The sequence below is a fragment of the Drosophila subpulchrella genome, unplaced genomic scaffold (assembly GCF_014743375.2).
Source record: "Drosophila subpulchrella strain 33 F10 #4 breed RU33 unplaced genomic scaffold, RU_Dsub_v1.1 Primary Assembly Seq25, whole genome shotgun sequence".
NCBI lineage: Eukaryota > Metazoa > Arthropoda > Insecta > Diptera > Drosophilidae > Drosophila > Drosophila subpulchrella.
In genome coordinates this window covers 496,794-514,745 of record NW_023665555.1, presented here as the reverse complement: position 1 = coordinate 514,745, position 17,952 = coordinate 496,794, and the positions used below count along the sequence as shown (strand labels likewise).

Here is a 17,952-nt window from a genome sequence, read left to right as displayed (position 1 = left end):
TCAGAGCCAGCCAGTCCGCCTTCAGCGGCAAAGCCGAAGTGGCTATGCTGGAGGACAGCATGCAACAGCCAAAAACACGCAGCAATCCTGCTTCAGATGTGTCAAGGATGGCCACAAGTATAAAACTTGTACACAGGGCAAACCGAAATGCATAATCTGCACAAGAAGCGGGAAATCTGGAGGAGAGACCGAACACTCGACCCTCAGCAGGGCGTGCCCTGAGTACCGGAGAGCCATACACGATAAACAGAATGGTTAAGGTCCTACACCTCAACCTAAACCACTGCAGAGCGGCGCAGGACCGTCATCGAGCAGCAGGCTGAGGTGGCAATACTCAGCGAGCCCTACAATGACAAGCATGACTCCCCTATCCTCATCGCAGGTGATTTCCACGCATGGTCCACAACATGGGGCAGCTCTAGTACGACGCAGCGGGGAGGAACTATCCTCCTTGAGGCAGTGGCTTCGTTAAACGTATGCCTACTTAACAAAGGTAATAGACCAACCCTCAGCAAGTCAGGTTGGGAGTCAATTATCGACCTGACCTTCGTTAGCCCTGAACTGGCACGTAACTGCGTATGGAGGGTGTCAGACATATACACCCACAGCGACCACGCCCTGATCATAACCCAGACAAGCCCAAGACTGACCGCCCCAAGCAGCCGCCAAACGACCTACAAAGCGCATACCCTTAACACAGTGTCCCTCCTAGCACACATGGAAGGCGTCTGCGTTACAGGAGACGCTAACACATGCGCGAGGAACATAGCCGATAGAGTGAAGGAGGCGTGCGATGCATCTATGGAGAAGGCCACGAAAGGTGGTAACGGGCGAAGACCAGTACCATGGTGGAACGACGAGATAGGCAGCGCGAGGAGAGACTGCATAGCGGCCCGGCGCAGGTGTCAGAGAAGCAGAGGACGCGGAAACCAGGAGCTAAGGAAAACAACCTATAGAGCCAAGAGAAAGGTGCTGAAGAACGCGATCAAAGCTAGCAAGGCCAGATGCTTCCAGGAGCTGTGCGAAGCGGCGGATGCAGAACCAATCGGGTCAGCATACAGGATGGTTATGGGTAAGCTCAACATACAGCCGACCCCTACCGGCCACTTACAGCTTGGCCAAATAGTGTCCACCCTGTTCCCCACCCAGCCGCCCCTTACTTGGCAAGCTACCGGGGAAGGGGATACTGTTCTTACCAGCGAAGCCGAAGTCCTGGCTGCGCTAGGGAAAACCAAGATCGAAAAAGCCCCTGGCCCCGATGGCATTCCCAATGCTGCACTGCACACATTGGTGGCAACTACTCGGGTATATTCACGGAGATGTACAACATGTGTCTCACCCATCTAACCTTCCCTATAGGTTGGAAGCGTCAAGGGTTGGTGCTTATCCCAAAACCGGGCAAGTTAAACGACGACGCATCCTCATACAGACCCCTATGTATGCTGAATACAACTGGGAAGATATTCGAGCGCATAATCTGCACCCACCTCGAAAAAGAACTCGACCAACTTAGAGCGTTATCGGACCACCAGTTTGGCTTCCGGAGAAAAAGAAGCACCATTGACGCGATCCAAACGGTCACCCGGTACTATACCGATAGACCTGCTGGCGGCAAACCGAAGAACTGGGAGCACAGGAAGCAGGACCCAGCGCAGTAACACGATCGAGGCATGGCAGAGAAGGTGGAAGAGTGTTACCACAGGGCGGTGGACGCACAGGCTAATTCCCAGTCTAACCCCCTGGCTGCAGAGACGACACGGACAGGTGGACTTCTACCTCACGCAGATGATCTCCGGGCACGGATGCTTTAAAGAATACCTGCATAGGTTTAAGCACGAGCCAAACTCTACTGCGACCTTTGCGGCACAGGAAGCATCGAAGACGCGGAGCACGCGTTATTCATCTGCCCCCTATACGCTACGAACCGAGTCGAAGCTGAAACGACAACCGATTGTAACCTGACAGCGGACAACGTGATCAGCTGCATGCTGGAAAACCAAAGCAAGTGGGACGCGATAGCCAACATGGCCGCTGGCATCCTGAAGGATCTAAGGCGTCGAGAACTGAGTCTACGCAACGAGTCATAAGGACGACCGGCATCCTGACCGCCATCCGTCCCGCGAAGTATAGCTTTGCGGCAGTCCCGCGGGAACGGAACACTTCTATCTCTTCTCTTCTTCTACAACTTTTATTCCTGTATATATTTAAGCTTTATTTAATAAAAGAAAACCTCCCACACCAATTCGAAAACGCCGTCAACATATTCACAGACGACTCCAAGCTTAACTCCCAAGCAGGTGGGGGAGTTTTCTCTCCCGAACTAGACATAAAAGTCTCATTCCGCCTACCAGACCACTGTAGTGTTTTCCAAGCGGAAGTTATGGCAATTCAGAAAGCCATGAGCCTCCGGGATACATCAGAACATCACGACATAGACATTTTCGTCTTTTCGGATAGTGAAGCAGCCCTCAGGGCCCTCGACACCTACAACAAGTTCAAAATCGATCTCTGAGAGATGGCCACTCATCTATGAATAAACCTTATCTGGGTGCCTGGACACCAAAATATTGAGGGCAACTGCATAGTAGACGAGCTAGCAAGACAAGGGACAACCGCCGACATTCTTTGCGATAAGGACACGGTGGGTATGCCCATGGCTACCTGCAAGCTCCATCTCAGGCAGAGACTGTACAAACTTTTCAACAACCGTTGGAACTCAATCTCGCCAAACTCCAACTCGAAAAGAACAAAAACTCTCCTAATATGTAGCAGGGAGGACATCTTCATTCTCCTAAATGCCCTCGCGGGCCACTTTCTTATAAGGAATCATGCGCACAGGCTGGTACTCAGTAACCACAACTTCTGCCGCAGCTGCAAACAGATTGACAAAGAGGAGAGCATCGAACACCTCCTATGCTTCTGCCCAGCGCATAACTTAATCATTACGTTTGTCTTTCCACAATTAGATGGTCCCACAATTAGAGCGCATATCGAATTTGGTAACAATGGGCTATGAACTGGCAGTGGATTCGTCAACAACTTAATTAACAAACTACCCATTGAACTTAATTTACCATGATATTAATTTTGTGGACCAGACACAAAACTTGCAGAGCGTTTGAAACGCGGAGTCAAAGGGATTAATCCGCTAGATGCAGCGTGTCGAGAACACGATATTGCATATTCACAATTCGCAGACTTGAAAAATCGACATCAGGCCGATGATATATTAACTGAAAGAGACTGGGAACGTGTTAAAGCAAAAGTTAGTGGCCTAAAAGAAAGTTCTGCTGTTTGGTTTGTGACAAAAGCTATGAAAACCAAAGTTAACAAGACACGACCCGACCAGGGCGCACTGTTCTCCAAGACATAGCGGAGGAATGCGGAGGGTATCCAGCCCGACCACGGTCCTAAAGATGGTGCAGTTCCTGCAGATTAACCTGAACCACAGCAAGGCCGCATCCGCTGCCATCCTCATACGTCTGGCAACAGAGACATAGACGTAGTCCTCATTCAAGAGCCATGGATTGTTGGCAACAACATCTGTGGCCTATCAACCCCCCTACACAAGCTATTTTACACCAAGGATAAGGGTAAAACCAGAATCTGCATTCTTACAAAGACACACTGGAGCTAAACGAACACACTCATCACAGCATAGCATCATTCTATCTGGCTCACGACTATGACGGGCCATTACCAAACACCACAACAAAACAACTCATACATGCACACTCATCTAAGGAACTCATCCTGGGTGGGGTCGCTAACTCACACCACACGCAATGGGGAAGTACAAACACAATTACTTATCTAAGATTAAACAACTGGGGATACTACAAAAATCTCCTCAACAGGAACCTACACGCTCCACCGACGCACGTACGCAACGGTCAAGAACTAGATAACTTAGTTAACACTTTTACTGACATCTGCGGTGAGGCCGTAAAAAGGGCTTGCCCAAGCAGAACAGTCAGAGCAAAGCACAAATCCCCATGGTGGAACACAACCCTGGTGAACCTTAAAAGAGTGTGTTGAACTTACTTTAATAGAGCTAAATACAACAATAGCGAATCTTCCTGGAATTTATACCATACAAAACTAAGCCTATACAAAAAGGAAATTAGAATATCAAAACGAAGAGCTTCGGCTAATTTCTGTAGTAGCATAGAATCTACTGCGGAGCATCCAGACTCAGAAGAATTTTAGCAAAATCTCCAGCAACCATTAGATATCTAAAAACCAATGCTGACAGCTGGACGGAAAACAGTCAGGAAACCTTTGAACTACTGTTAGACACCCACTTCCCTAAAAACACTCAAGTAGTGGAGGACCTCTACTAGAGGAGAACTTTGACAACCAGAGTATAGACAACATCTCGAACCCTGGCCGCATTAAGTGGGCTGTTATCTCTTTTACGCCCTTCAAATCCCCCGGCCCGGATGGGTTCTTCCCGGCCCAGCTACAACGGACACTAGATATTTCCCTACCCTGGCTGACAGCCATCTTCCACGGCTGCCTTGCTCTAAACCATATTCCAACAAGGTGGCTGGACGTTAAGGTAATTTTTATACCGAACGCCGGCAAACCCTCCCACACCAACCCAAAGGACTTCCGCCCGATTAGTCTCTCTTCCTTCTTGTTGAACACCCTGGAAAGACTAATTGACATCCATATCAAGCTAACCATCAACCAAAGCCTACTCTCTGACGCACAGCACGCGTACCGTAAGGGTAGATCAACAGATACCGCCCTCCACTCTCTAGTATCTAGTATAGAGAGAGGTTTCCGCAATAAGAAATACTTAGGTGCCATCCTTAACAAGAAGCTCCTCTGGACAGACAACATCCTATATCGCACACTCAAAGCGGCCATAGCCCTCTTCGCTAATAAGAAAGCCATAGGGAGGAAGTGGGGCTTCTCCCCCATGATAGTTCACTAGCTATACACTGCAATAGTCAGGCCCATTCTAATCTACGGAAATATCGAATGGTGGCCTTCCCTAGAAAAGAATTGCAACCTCCGAATCATTCACAAGAACCAAAGAAGCGCATCAGTGGGGCGCTCCGCACCACCGCCGCTGAAGCACTAAACACAATTCTCGACCTCCAACCCCTGGACCTACTTGTCAAAAAGAGGCTCCGCGAAGCAGCGGCATGGACAACAGGCTCTACGGGTAACTCCAGTATCCCAAGAAACCATATATCCATACCACATAGTACAGACTACGTTCCACCCATAGTCAATTTTGAAAGAAGATACAAGATCTTCATACCCACCCGTACAGACTGCGACAACCTCCCACACGAATTCGACGCCGTCAATATATACACAAACGGCTCCAAGCTTTACTCCCAAACAGGTGGGGGAGTCTTCTCTCCCGAACTAGACATAAAAGTCGCATTCCGCCTGCCAGACCACTGTAGTGTTTTCCAAGCGGAAGTCATGGCAATTCAGGAAGCCATGACCAACCTGGACCTATCAGTACATCACATTAGACATTTTCATCTTCTCGGATAGTCAAGCAGCCCTCAGGGCACTCGACTCCAACACAACGAACTCAAAAACAATCTCTGAATGCAGCACATCTCTTAACGAGATGGCCACTCATCTGAGAATCAACCTCATCTGGGTGCCTGGACTCCGAAATATTGAGGGCAACTGCATAGCAGACGAGCTAGCAAGACAAGGGATAACCGCCGACATCCTTCGCGATAAGGACATTGTGGGTATGCCCATGGCTACCTACAAGCTCCACCTCAGGCAGAGACTGTAGACCCTCTCCAACAACCGATGGAACACAATCTCAAAATGCCACAATTCTAGACTCACGTGGCCCAATTACAACTTGAAAAGAACCAAAACTCTCCTACAATTTAGTAGGGAAGATATCTCCACTCTCCTAAATGCCGTCACGGGCCACTGCCTTATAGGGACTCATGCGCACAGGCTGGGGCTCAGTAACCACAACTTCTATGCTTCTGCCCAGCGCATAACCTAAAGCGCTTTATGTTTCCTAAGAAGAACAAACTACTTCACAAATAACCCATGAGCTAGGGAAAAGGATTTGTACAGAGATCAGGCGGTATCACAAGGGGCCCAGTGTGGCCTAAGTGTGGGGACTAGTATCTAATCTCCAACCACACCTACCTAACCTAGACTCGGACTGTCTATATATATCGCCATGAATAGGTCCCGGATAGTTGGCCAGCGAAGATAACCTGTGGCTATAGGAGGGAGCCGACAGCTATAGCGATAGGAGGGAACCGACAGCTGTAAGACGTGGAATTTTGGGACGGAGTTACTGGAGCTTGAGGTATTTGGGTGGAGTACGTTTGATAATACATGTATTATAATACGGATTTGGTGTCCGCGGCGCTCTCGCCTGCAGACACAACGAAATCGGAGCATATGTAATATGCTGCCTTACCGTTTGCCACAAGAAATTGAAATGATCGCGACGGATTTTACAGGCGGATAACGTTGGGGTAAGACATTCGGCTGTGGCCATAAATTGGGCTGAAGCGGATTTTGCTGATGATGCCATGACGGAAAATAATTAAGAATTTTAATTCAGAAGTAAGAGAACGGAATCGGGATAGAATCTAATTGCAACTTAGAAACCAATCGAAGTCCGTAAAACATATGGTCTCACTGTCGGATAGGCAATAACAAATATTAATTATTTCGGATGTTCGGATTTTTGTAAAGAATAACGGACTTTAATTTTGTTTCTTTGAAAGGAAAAATTATTGTGAGCCCTTGACTCACTGTGCGCTGGAGAAAGTGTCGATGTAGGTATGTATGTACAAATTAAGTTTCTCACTTGTGAACTAATTAAAAAAGTTTGTTTTTAGTTTTTATAATCACTTATTTACTATTACAATTTTTCAATAGGTCGAACTTATTTTATTCACTGCTCTTTTACTTTTTCTCGATTTGTTCCACTGCTCGACTCGGATCTCTAAAACAGACTGCCTGCTCTCTAGTTCAATGATCAATAATCAAACCTCGGCTTAAGAGAATTTATCCCCAAAAATTGATAAAGAGAATGACTCAAGAGAGTCGGAAAAGAGGATGATGCAATTTGCCAATAAAATTTGAAGTCCAATCTTGGCCGAAAATTGGTGTTTACATTAGCGGAGTTTAGGGACCGCTTTGGGGATCTTTTTGTTTACGTTAGCGGACTCGGGGCTCGCTTTGGGGATCTTTTGTTTACGTTAGCGGACTCAGGGCTCGCTTGGGACTCCGATGTTTACAATATCGGTTTGAATGTTTACGGCATCCGACTGATTTGGGCTGCGTGAAATTGATCTGGGTGGGAATGATTCGGAGGCCTGGTTAACAAAAATAGCTGATCACGGATTTATCTCGGGTCTGTCAGAGTTATTTAGAAATTAGCTCTCGGCTCAAAGTTGTTTATAAATTGGGTAAGAGCCCCCAAATAAATAAATATATATATAGATGGCGCCACTAGAGGGCGCTAGATTCAAAAAGTCCTGTTTACTTTGGAACTCACCTTGTATGCTTTTAAGCCCGAAAACAGCCAAATCCAACGAAAGTTTTTCTGGAAGAAGAAGCACTTCGAAGCAAATGGCCTGCTTCTTCGGTAAAACTGGTCATGTGGCGACTGTTCCGGTTGAGCAACGTAGGACGCTTTATTCTTAGTGTTAAGCCACAATTTGTTTGCCTGAAGTCCTCGGTGAAATTCAAAAAAAGAACAAGAGAAGACGGATCATTTTGCACCAAAACATCGAATTGATGGGTCATCCGCCGTACAGCCCTGACTTGGCACCCAATGACTTCTTTTTATTACCGCACATCAGATCACACATCAAGAGAAAAATTGATAGTTAACGACTTTCGTCGCCAAAAGATGCTGTTGAATCGTACGAAAACGATGTTTTGAAGGTGTCCCGATCGGGATACAAAAAGTGTTTCGACAATTGGTTTGACCGCATGCGAAAGTGTATAAATCTTGCTGGAGAATACTTTGAATAACAATAAAACCAATTTTGATGATAAATATATATTATATTATATATTATTAGACCAGATATATATATAGCAACCTACGTAATACACACACAACAATGTTATGGGTAACTATAAGTAACGAGAACGAAATCTATCTTCGGCAAGCTGAAGTTTTAATACCCTCCCAGTCTTTACCAAAATTGCTAGAATGGGCCGGATACCCAAAGTAGGGAGGAGAATGCAAATAGCTTTATTATGCATTTTTTTTCTGCATTTTCCTATGGGAGCTATAGTATATAGATGTCCGATCGGCAAGCGCTTTTATCGCTGATCAAGGTATGCATAAAAAATAAAGTTTTGAAAGTTTCTAAGTTTGCAATTTCGCTCTGAATATTCCTAATGTACCTAGAGGATATAACCGTCCGACCGAATATAACCGCTGCCGTCGGTTTTGGTATTTCCTCTGCGGCTCTGCTATGAATATGCTGCGGTCGTGGATTTGCGGACAAAAATTTGCCTAATCGGCCGCTCGAGGAGTGGTTTTAAACTTACTTCAATTTGTACCCCCGAATGGAAGCGACACAAATTTTTTTCAACAATAAAACCATTGCAACGTTTAGAAACGGCTACTGTTTTATTTTAAATTAAAATCGTTAAATATAAAATCAAAAGGGTGGAAGGACGAAAGCACTGAACCTGGAGCGAACTCATCCACAGTGAGGCAGCGTACAACGATGAGGTAATATCTGAAAGAATAGTTCCCCCTGGCCAAGACCGGCAATAATAAAAATAAGATTTGGAAAGCATCATGTTAATAGCTTTTACACTAAGCGAATTATTTAGAATTTTTGCAGGTTATAATGAATTGTTTCTATGGGAGCTATAGGATAGAGAAGTCCTTTTAGTTTTTAAGCTTGGACGACTGTGAACGTTTCAGATCGCTAGCTTTTAAGCTGAGCGCGCAAACGGTATTAAAACAGACAAACAGACGAACATGGCTATATCGACTCCCCAAGTGATCATGATGTCGCGGACTCATTAGAATTGTCCTCCATTTCAGGCTGCTGATCTCCACAGTTTGACTTTTCAAATACGAGTGCTTCCTGTCACTGCATGCGTCTTTCTGGTAGCGTCCCTTTTGCTCTTGCTTGCTCGTTCTCTTATATATTCTCCCTTTCCCACTCCAATACACACACTTTTTAAGAACTTTCTGGTATTCCTTTTTGATGCGGCCACCTACCACCACACGCCACTAACGCTGACGACAGAAACTGTTGCCTCGATCTTGAGAGCCGAAGAAACAGAACATAAGTACACGAAAAGAATGAGAAGCGAAAAACCAAATTAAAACAAAGAATAACGCTAGATAGGTATTGATCAAATTTACCATTTCAAAATCTTCAATAATTGGCAACTTGTGGGCGTGTCAAACATTTTTTAGGTCATTCGATAGGTGTACATTTCATTAAAAAAATGTTGTAACAGAACCAAATCAGCATTAAAAAACGCCGCAGTTTTGGTTTATGGGCGTGGCCCCTTGCTGCAATAAACTTGGGCTGCAATTTAATTACAAAAAACTATTTTAATTTTTTAATCACTTATTCGCTATTACAATTTTTTAACAGGTCGAACTTATTTTATTCACTGCTCTTTTACTTTTTCTCGATTTGTTCTACTGCTCGATTCGGATCTCAAAAACGGACTGCCTGCTCTCTAGTTCAATGATCAATGATCAAACCTATGCTTAAGAGGTTTATCTCCAAAAATTGATAAAAAGAATGACTCAAGAAAGTCGGAAAATAGGATGATGCAATTTTCCAATTAAATTTGAAGTCCAGACTTGGCCGGAAATTGGTGTTTACATTAGCGGTCTTTTAGGGATCGCTTTGGGGATCTTTTTGTTCATGCTAGCGGACTCGCTTTGGGCATCTTTTGTTTACGTTAGCGGACTGAGTCCGCTCGCTTGGGACTCCGATGTTTACAATATCGGCTTGGATGTTTACAGCATCCGTTTGATGCGGACTGCGTAAAATTACAGAAAAAGTTGACTACGGATTTATCTCGAGTCAGTCAGAGTTATTTGGAAATTAGCCCTCGGCTCAAAGTGGTTTATAAACTGGGAGCCCTAAATAATGTGTCATATAACTCCCCCCATTCTAAATTGAATCGTCCCGATTCATTGGAACTGATGCGTATATTGATTGTATTTGATTGGTTAATTCGACAATGATATTTTCTTCTAGGGTATTTTCATTGTCGGGGATACTATTTATATCATTATCGGAAATATTGCTTTCTGGTTCAATTCCTATATGAATTTGCCATGGTTTGAATATTAAAACTTTTCTGAATTTGATTATAACCATAATAATTAAATATATAAATTTGAATATGATTAAAATTAACGTAACTGGTATTTTAGTTTGTTTAATTTGAATAAATGGACTTAGTATGTTAATATTATCAAATGAGAGTTCCGAATCATTAGATATAATATATTCGGATAATAAAAAATCTGTATATTTTCGAGCTGTGATGAATTCCAATATCTTATTCTCTACATTGGTGTAGGAAATAATTTTAATTATAGAGGTGCCATTAAAAGTTATTAAATATGACCCATTTAAATGGGTGTCATTAACTGTATTTTCTCCATTTACAAAAATGGCTCCATCTTGGATTACATCTAAATTTTTATTTTTTTCTCGGATTTTGTTACAAATGGATTTTTTTCCATTTAGTAATCTGGTGAAACAAGTACCTTCTGGGTTAAGTGTGCAATAATTATGAAATATTTCTGTCTTAAAATTAGACATTACATAGTACTTATTTCTACATTTTGCGACGTCATTATCAATTAATAATTTTTCATCATTATGTGAAATGGATTTTGAATTGTAAACGTCACAACGATCAGTAATAATAGGGTATTTGATGTAAATTGTAATAAGATCTTGATGCAAAGCGATTTTAAATTCAGATATATTTAAAAGGTCTGTTATAATTACAGGTCTATCTTCGTGCTTATAAATTTCTTGTATATCATTAATGTTTAGAATTTTAGTATTAAATACATCAATTTTGGCGAGTGTAATTGTGTCCATTAAATTCATAAGATCGTAAGTAAGCAAGCGCAGACGATATTTTCTAAGTGGAGTTTCTTGATATTTAAAGGCTGTTTTGAATTCTTCAGATAAAGATTTTATCTCTTTAAATGTTTTAGAGTTAATAACGAATTGATCGTTATTATTTTGTATTAAATCATCGATTTTATTTTGGACTGTTATGAAATCATCACATGATCTGGTGCTCCCGCTATCCATTTCCAAATAGTGCCTATTTCATTAATGCCTCTTTTCGATCTACTGGGTATTATTTGAGAGATAAGTATTTTTACAATTTTTAAATCATGAGATATTTCCCAAATAAAATTCTTGCTGTCGTGATTCTTTAGAAATTCTGGTTTAAGATTAATTATATCTCTATAAAAACTTATATTAGTAATATGAAATAAATCTGCGTATGATTCATAAATAAGAACATCTTTGATATCCTTGTAAAGAAGGAAATCATGGTTCGTGTAATCCATAATTTCGGATTTGGTACATTACTGTAATTTGAAATAATATTATTTAATATTATCTTAATGAATCGTACGGTTTCTGTTATTTATAATAGCTTTATTATGGAGATTTTCCTTAACTACTTGTTTTTTATATCTAAAATTAAGCTTGTTTCTTTCCCCGTGTTTCTTTTCGTAAATTACCTCTCCTACGTTATTCTTATTTTGTCTATCTTTTTTGTGAAAACGCAACGTTTTCTCTCGAGCTTGTTGCAATAATTTAGGGTTAGAGTTTCATCGTGTTTGATTTTATTATATAATATATCAAAAGGTCAATGGTATGTTATTGAGTCAATTGTTAAATTGTATTTTTGTGCTGCTCTAATTATAATTTCGAAATAACCAATTAAATTATGCTCATCTTTAATGCAGCGAACAATTTCTGTTAAGGTAGAAAGTGCCCTTTCTATTTGTCTGTTAGACGTACTATGTCGAGGATCTGCAAAGAATAGAGATATCCCAAATTCTTTGTGCAAAAGATTTAAATTGGGATGAAGAAAAACTTGGTTCTTTACCTATCATCAAAGATTTGGCTAATGGAAATTGTTGCAAAATTTCTGAAACTTTATTTTCTATATTTAGTTTATTAGGGATTTCTTTTACCACTAAGTATTTCGAATACGAATCTATACAGGTAATGAATGTACGATTTTAAGCTCTACAATGAGTTTCTGTGATAATGAGAGATCTGTCTTCAGCGTTTTCGACATCCTGGACAAATGTCTTAGTGTATAAAAATGTATTTATAAAATTGTCCTTAAGTGGTTTTTGAATTCTGTAAAAATCTAGAGTACAGTGAACTCCTATTGTTATATTGGGTGGAATATATCCCCTTACGATTGATATACAATTTTCTGGAGTGTCATACTCTATTATATGTCTAATATTTCCGAATACATTAATCGACTCATGTATTGTATACCTCCCCGTTGCTATTAGCAATTGTTGCTTTCTTGTATAACATTCTCAAAACTACTCTCTGCTGAATGCTGAGTATTTTGATCTGAGACCGATTCATTACAATTTCTGTTAAAGTAGAGTGTGCTCTTTCTATTTGTCCGTTGGACGTAGTATGTCGAGGATCTGCAAAGAATAGAGATATCCCATTTCTTTGAGCAAAGGATTTAAATTGGGATGAAGAGAAACTTGGTTCGTTATCTATCATCAAAGATTTGGCTAATGGAAATTGTTGTAAAATTTCTGAAACTTTATTTTCTATATTTAGTTTGTTAGGCATTTCTTTTACGACCAAATATTTCGAATAGGAATCTATACAAGTAATGAATATAAGATTTTGGGCGTAATATATGTCAAGATGCAAATTTTCACCTTCTCTTTCTGGAATAGGCGCTTGACCGATAGGAATCTGTACTGGGTGTCTGTTGTATTTGTTTTGATTGCAGATTGTGCAATTCTTTATAAATTCCTTAAGCTTTTTGTATAAATTAGGCCAATAATAGAGTCTAGTTATTTGCTTATAATTTTCATCGAGCCCTCTATGAGCTCTACAATGAGTTTCTGTGATAATCACGGATCTGTCTTCAGCGTCTTCGACATCCTGGACAAATGTCTTAGTGTATAAAAATGTATTTATAAAATTGTCTTTAAGTGGTTTTTGAATTCTATAAAAATCTTCTAGAGTACAGTGAACTCCTATTGTTATATTGGGTGGAATATATATTCTTTTAAGATTGATACTAAATTTTCTGGAGTGTCATACTCTATTATATGTCAAGTATTTCCGAATACATTAATCGACTCATGTATTGTATACCTCCCCGTTGCTATTAGCAATTGTTGCTTAAACTGGTTTAAGGGCTTTCGGGTTTCTTGTATAACATTCTCAAAACTACTCTCTGCTGAATGCTGAGTATTTTGATCTGAGACCGATTCATTACTTTCCGTTAAGTTATTAATTTGTATCCTTGATAAAGCGTCCGCAACAACGTTTGTTGCTCCTGGCTTATAAATTATTTTGGGTGAATAGCTTTCAATAAAAGAATACCATCTTTTCATTTCGATATTTGGATTTTTTTGAGAAATGGAAAATGAAAGAGGTTGGTGATCGGTATAGATCTCGATGTTGTTAACCCCATATAAGTAATTACGAAGGTTTTTAAAAGCCCATACTATGGCTAAAAGTTCCTTTTTATTTGTCGCGTATAATTGTTCAGTTTTGGTTAGAGTTTTTGAAATAAATGTGATTGGTTTTCCTTCCTGAGAAAGAACCGCACCAATTGCTAAGTCAGACGCGTCAGTTGTTAGGGTAAATTTTTTTGTATAGTCCGGTTGTACTAGTTCTACTTGTGCAATTAAATTTTCTTTGAGCTCGTTAAAAGCTCTTACAGCTGAATCATCAAACTGTATTAAAGTTTTACGTGATGCTTTTTTAGATACTTTGCCGTTTTGGCCTTCTAAATATTTTGTTAAAGGTTTAGCTATCTTTGCGTAATTTTGCACAAATTTTCTGTAATATCCTGTAAGGCCTAGGAAGCTTCTAAGCTCTCGAATATTTTTAGGGATCGGATATTTTTCAATTGTTGAAATTTTTTCGGGATCGGTTTTGATCACATTGTGAGAAACAACGTAACCGAGAAAGTTTGTTTCTAATTTAAAGAACTTTGATTTTTCAATCGAAATTTTCATGTTTGCGATCAGCAAAATTTTAATAATGACAATTAGGGGTTTATAATGTTGCTCAATTGTTTTTGAAAATATGATTATGTCATCCATATAAACATGACATGTTTTACCCACTTGTTCTCTCAAAATATCGTCCATCGCTCGTTGGAATATTCTAGGAGCGTTTGTCAAACCGAAAGGTTTGTAATTGGAGGTCGAGAAAAGTAGTTGAAAAAATTTTAATCGGTAATTTTGGACTGTGGCTGAGTTATATTTTACACACAATTGGAATTTAAAATAAATTAGAGTAAAATTTATAGTTGAATAGTAGCACTGGAGTATCTACTGGAATTATTTAAAATTGTGGGCAAATGAAACTGGAATATTGTCGGGCACGAATAGCGGAACTAAAATACATATAACAAATGCCGATGCGTCGGATTAATCACGTTTGGATTTAGACAATATTTCATACCGAAAGTTTGTAGAAATAGGGTTCGAAAAAGTGGCTGTATGACCGACAAATAATAATAATAAGTGACACTTATCTGAAACGGTTTGAGTCACAGTTGGGAAAAATCCAAGGAAACTCCAAAATGTTGCGGCTGGGTGGCTAAGTCGTTGAAATAAGAGGGGAATTCCCATTTACAACACCATCGGAATGGTATTTTTGTTTTCAATCCTTTTACAATACTGGTAGTACTTTCTTTTTATTTAAATACACTTATTTAACGTGAAAAAATTAAAGGAAATTTTATAAAAAAAAACTCACCTCTCTAAAAATTTTTTAAATGGCCTCCCTTTAAGTTGTGTGAATATTTCTTCCATGTATGGCTGTACAAATAAAACATAAGAATATTATTTTCGCTGTGGTAAGTTTTTTCTTATTTCTAGTTTTTCCAATTAAAAAAATAAGAGAACACGCTATGGTCGACAGCCTCGACTATTAGATACCCGTTACTCAGCTAAGGAAGGGAGAGGAATGCTTGTTTGTGGCTTGCGCAACCTATCCTATAACGTCAACTAGCCTATTGCGCTTCTAGCCGCCTGGTGGCGTATTAATGAAAGCATGTGATTTGCTGCATGTGGTGTACAATTACAATTGAATTTTCAAAATATTTATTATAGATTGGTTTACTTTTTATTAAATGGTGGATTTTATGTGAAAACCACTTATCATATTCATCAAACGCATACTTTACGTATTGCGCTTTTGCAGTTCGATTCTTAGCAATACAAGGGTGGTCAAAAGTACTTTCACAAAAAAAAAGTTAAATATACTCATAATTTGAACTTACACCTTGTTCACTTTGGCATCAATGGAAAGGTAATTTAAATGCCGTTTGAATGATACAATACATTTCTTAACCCATACAGTACTTATTGAATAGGACGAATTTGTGTGAAAATGTCCTTTTTGAACTTTTTTCCTCGACTTGAAAACTTAAATTTTTTGATGCAAAAAGTTTCTTCAAACAAAAATAATAGTAACTGCAAAAAGAATTTTTCAAATCATTTTGCTTATATTTTTTATGATTTTTTAAAGGTGACAATGTCGGAAAAAATTTGTATGAAAAAGAGAAAAATATGGCTAAAATGCATGTTTCTAAGCATTTTCAAAAAATTATTTGTTTGAAGAAACTTTTTGCATCAAAAAATTTAAGTTTTCAAGTCGAGGAAAAAAGTTCAAAAAGGACATTTTCACACAAATTCGTCCTTTTCAATAAGTACTGAATGGGTTAAGAAATGTATTGTATCATTCAAACGGCATTTAAATTACCTTTCCATTGATGCCAAAGTTAACAAGATGTAAGTTCAAACTATGAGTATATTTAACTTTTTTTTGTGACCACCCTTGTATATCCTAGAAAATATCGGCTTGAGATCAACTCAGTGGGTATAGTGCAGACAAAATCATCTGCAGAGCTATCAATGTAAGAATGATTTTCCCTTATGATTTTCAAAATTTAATCTCTAATAAATATCGATGTTTTGTTCAACCCATGATTCAATTGATTGTTTAAAAATATCCCGATTGTACATAAAAAAAAAAATTGGTTTATATTCGGAGTTGAACTCGGTCCCACAAGTTCCGCAGTCAAGAGACTAGACCCCTAGTCCTCAGCGCTTTGTTACGGCGCTTCAGTCAAATGCGAGATGCCTTTTTACAGCAGAGCACACGAAGGTATACACTAACACAAGCAAAGATTGTTACACGGACATCGCACAATAGGAAGATCAAAAATTCACATCGAAAGTCCACATTTGCGGTACATTTGATTCCGTTGTATGGTGGTTACTCATCTCTTAGTCTATCTTTGCTTGAGCCTTATAAAAATATAACCGTTTAATATTTTTTGCACACTGCACCGAGGGCTGATGTGCAGGGCTTTAAAGAATCCTCTTCCGCCAAGACAAAAGTACGATTTACAAGCAGAGAATTGCGCATTTTAGGCATGTCTGACAGACTAGTTTGCGTATAAACCATGACTAGATTAGGTCGTCTAGTGATGCTGATCAAAAATATATACATATATACTTTATGGGGTCGGAAACGTCTCCTTCACTGCGTTTCGAACATCGGACTGAAATCATTATACCCTCTGCAAGGGTATACAAATCGACGACATCATTATAGCTTTACTGAAATTGAGTTCTTTTACAAAACCAGCTAACGAACCATGGATTCTCCAACGAGCTTTGCTCCGTTTGTCTTGATATTTGAAAGACACACTTATCTTTTGAATCCATTGCTTAAAAGTATAATATCAAAATTTCTTGTTCAATTTCTAGTTCACAAAATGCAACAAAAATAATTTTTTGTTGGGCTATCTGCTGTAGAAAAGAAACAAATAACGATTTAATGCCAACAAACCACACAAGACGTTTATAAGGTCTAACAAGGAAGTACGCTATAGTCGAGTACCTCGACTATCAGATACCAGTTACTCAGCTAAAGGGACCAAAGGGAAATGGAGATATGCAAGCAGCAAAGCGAGATTGAAATGCGCCACCTATCGGCGGTAGACAGATTTAAGCGTTATGGGCGTTAGAGTGGGCGTGAAATTTTTTTGGGTCAATCGATAGGTATTGACGAGACCAATACAGTTCAGTTAAAATTTTGTACCTAGCATGAAAATTGTGGGCGCCACAGGCTTGGCGGTTTGTGGGCGTTAGAGTGGGCGCGTAACAAACTTGTGCTGCGCACAAGGCTACGGAATCTAAATCAATCGATAGGTATTGATGAGAACAATACATTTCAGTTAAAAATTGTATTTTAGCATCAAAACTGTAGGAGCCACAGTTTTGGGCGGTTTGTGGGCGTTAGAGTGGGCGTGGCACTCTACTGAAACAAACTTGCGCTGCGTAAGAAGCTCAGGAATCTGCACGCCAAATCTCAATAGCCTAGCTCTTATAGTTTCCAAGATCTCAGCGTTCATCCGGACAGACGGACAGACGGACATGGCTAGATCGACTCGGCTAGTGATCCTGATCAAGAACATATATACTTTATGGGGTCGGAAACGCTTCCTTCTGCTTGTTACATACTTTCCGTCGAATCTAGTATACCCTTTTACTCTACGAGTAACGGGTATAAAAACACAAAGTACCAAGCACTGTTGGTAAGGATCTTATTAACACTTGTATATATTTATCTGACTTGGTTTTCCACCAATTAGCAATTAATGGCGCCCGGCCATGAATTTTTTCCATTACCTTGACCTTTCCGC

At 39.9% G+C, this 17,952-nt stretch overlaps 1 protein-coding gene across 6 annotated transcripts in view; it reads right to left on the bottom strand.

The window, feature by feature from the left end:
* The window catches only part of LOC119559595 (G protein-coupled receptor kinase 1), a 468,201-nt gene that overhangs the window by 265,858 nt on the left and 184,391 nt on the right, over nucleotides 1-17,952 (bottom strand). For 4 of the 6 annotated variants that reach the window (XM_037872611.1, XM_037872614.1, XM_037872609.1 and 1 more), the window contains exon 6: nucleotides 14,994-15,055. The exons of the other annotated variants lie outside the window; for them this stretch is intronic. In XM_037872611.1, coding sequence (XP_037728539.1) covers nucleotides 14,994-15,055 — 62 coding nt within the window. The remainder of the gene's footprint in view (nucleotides 1-14,993; nucleotides 15,056-17,952) is intronic. 6 annotated transcript variants of the gene reach the window in all.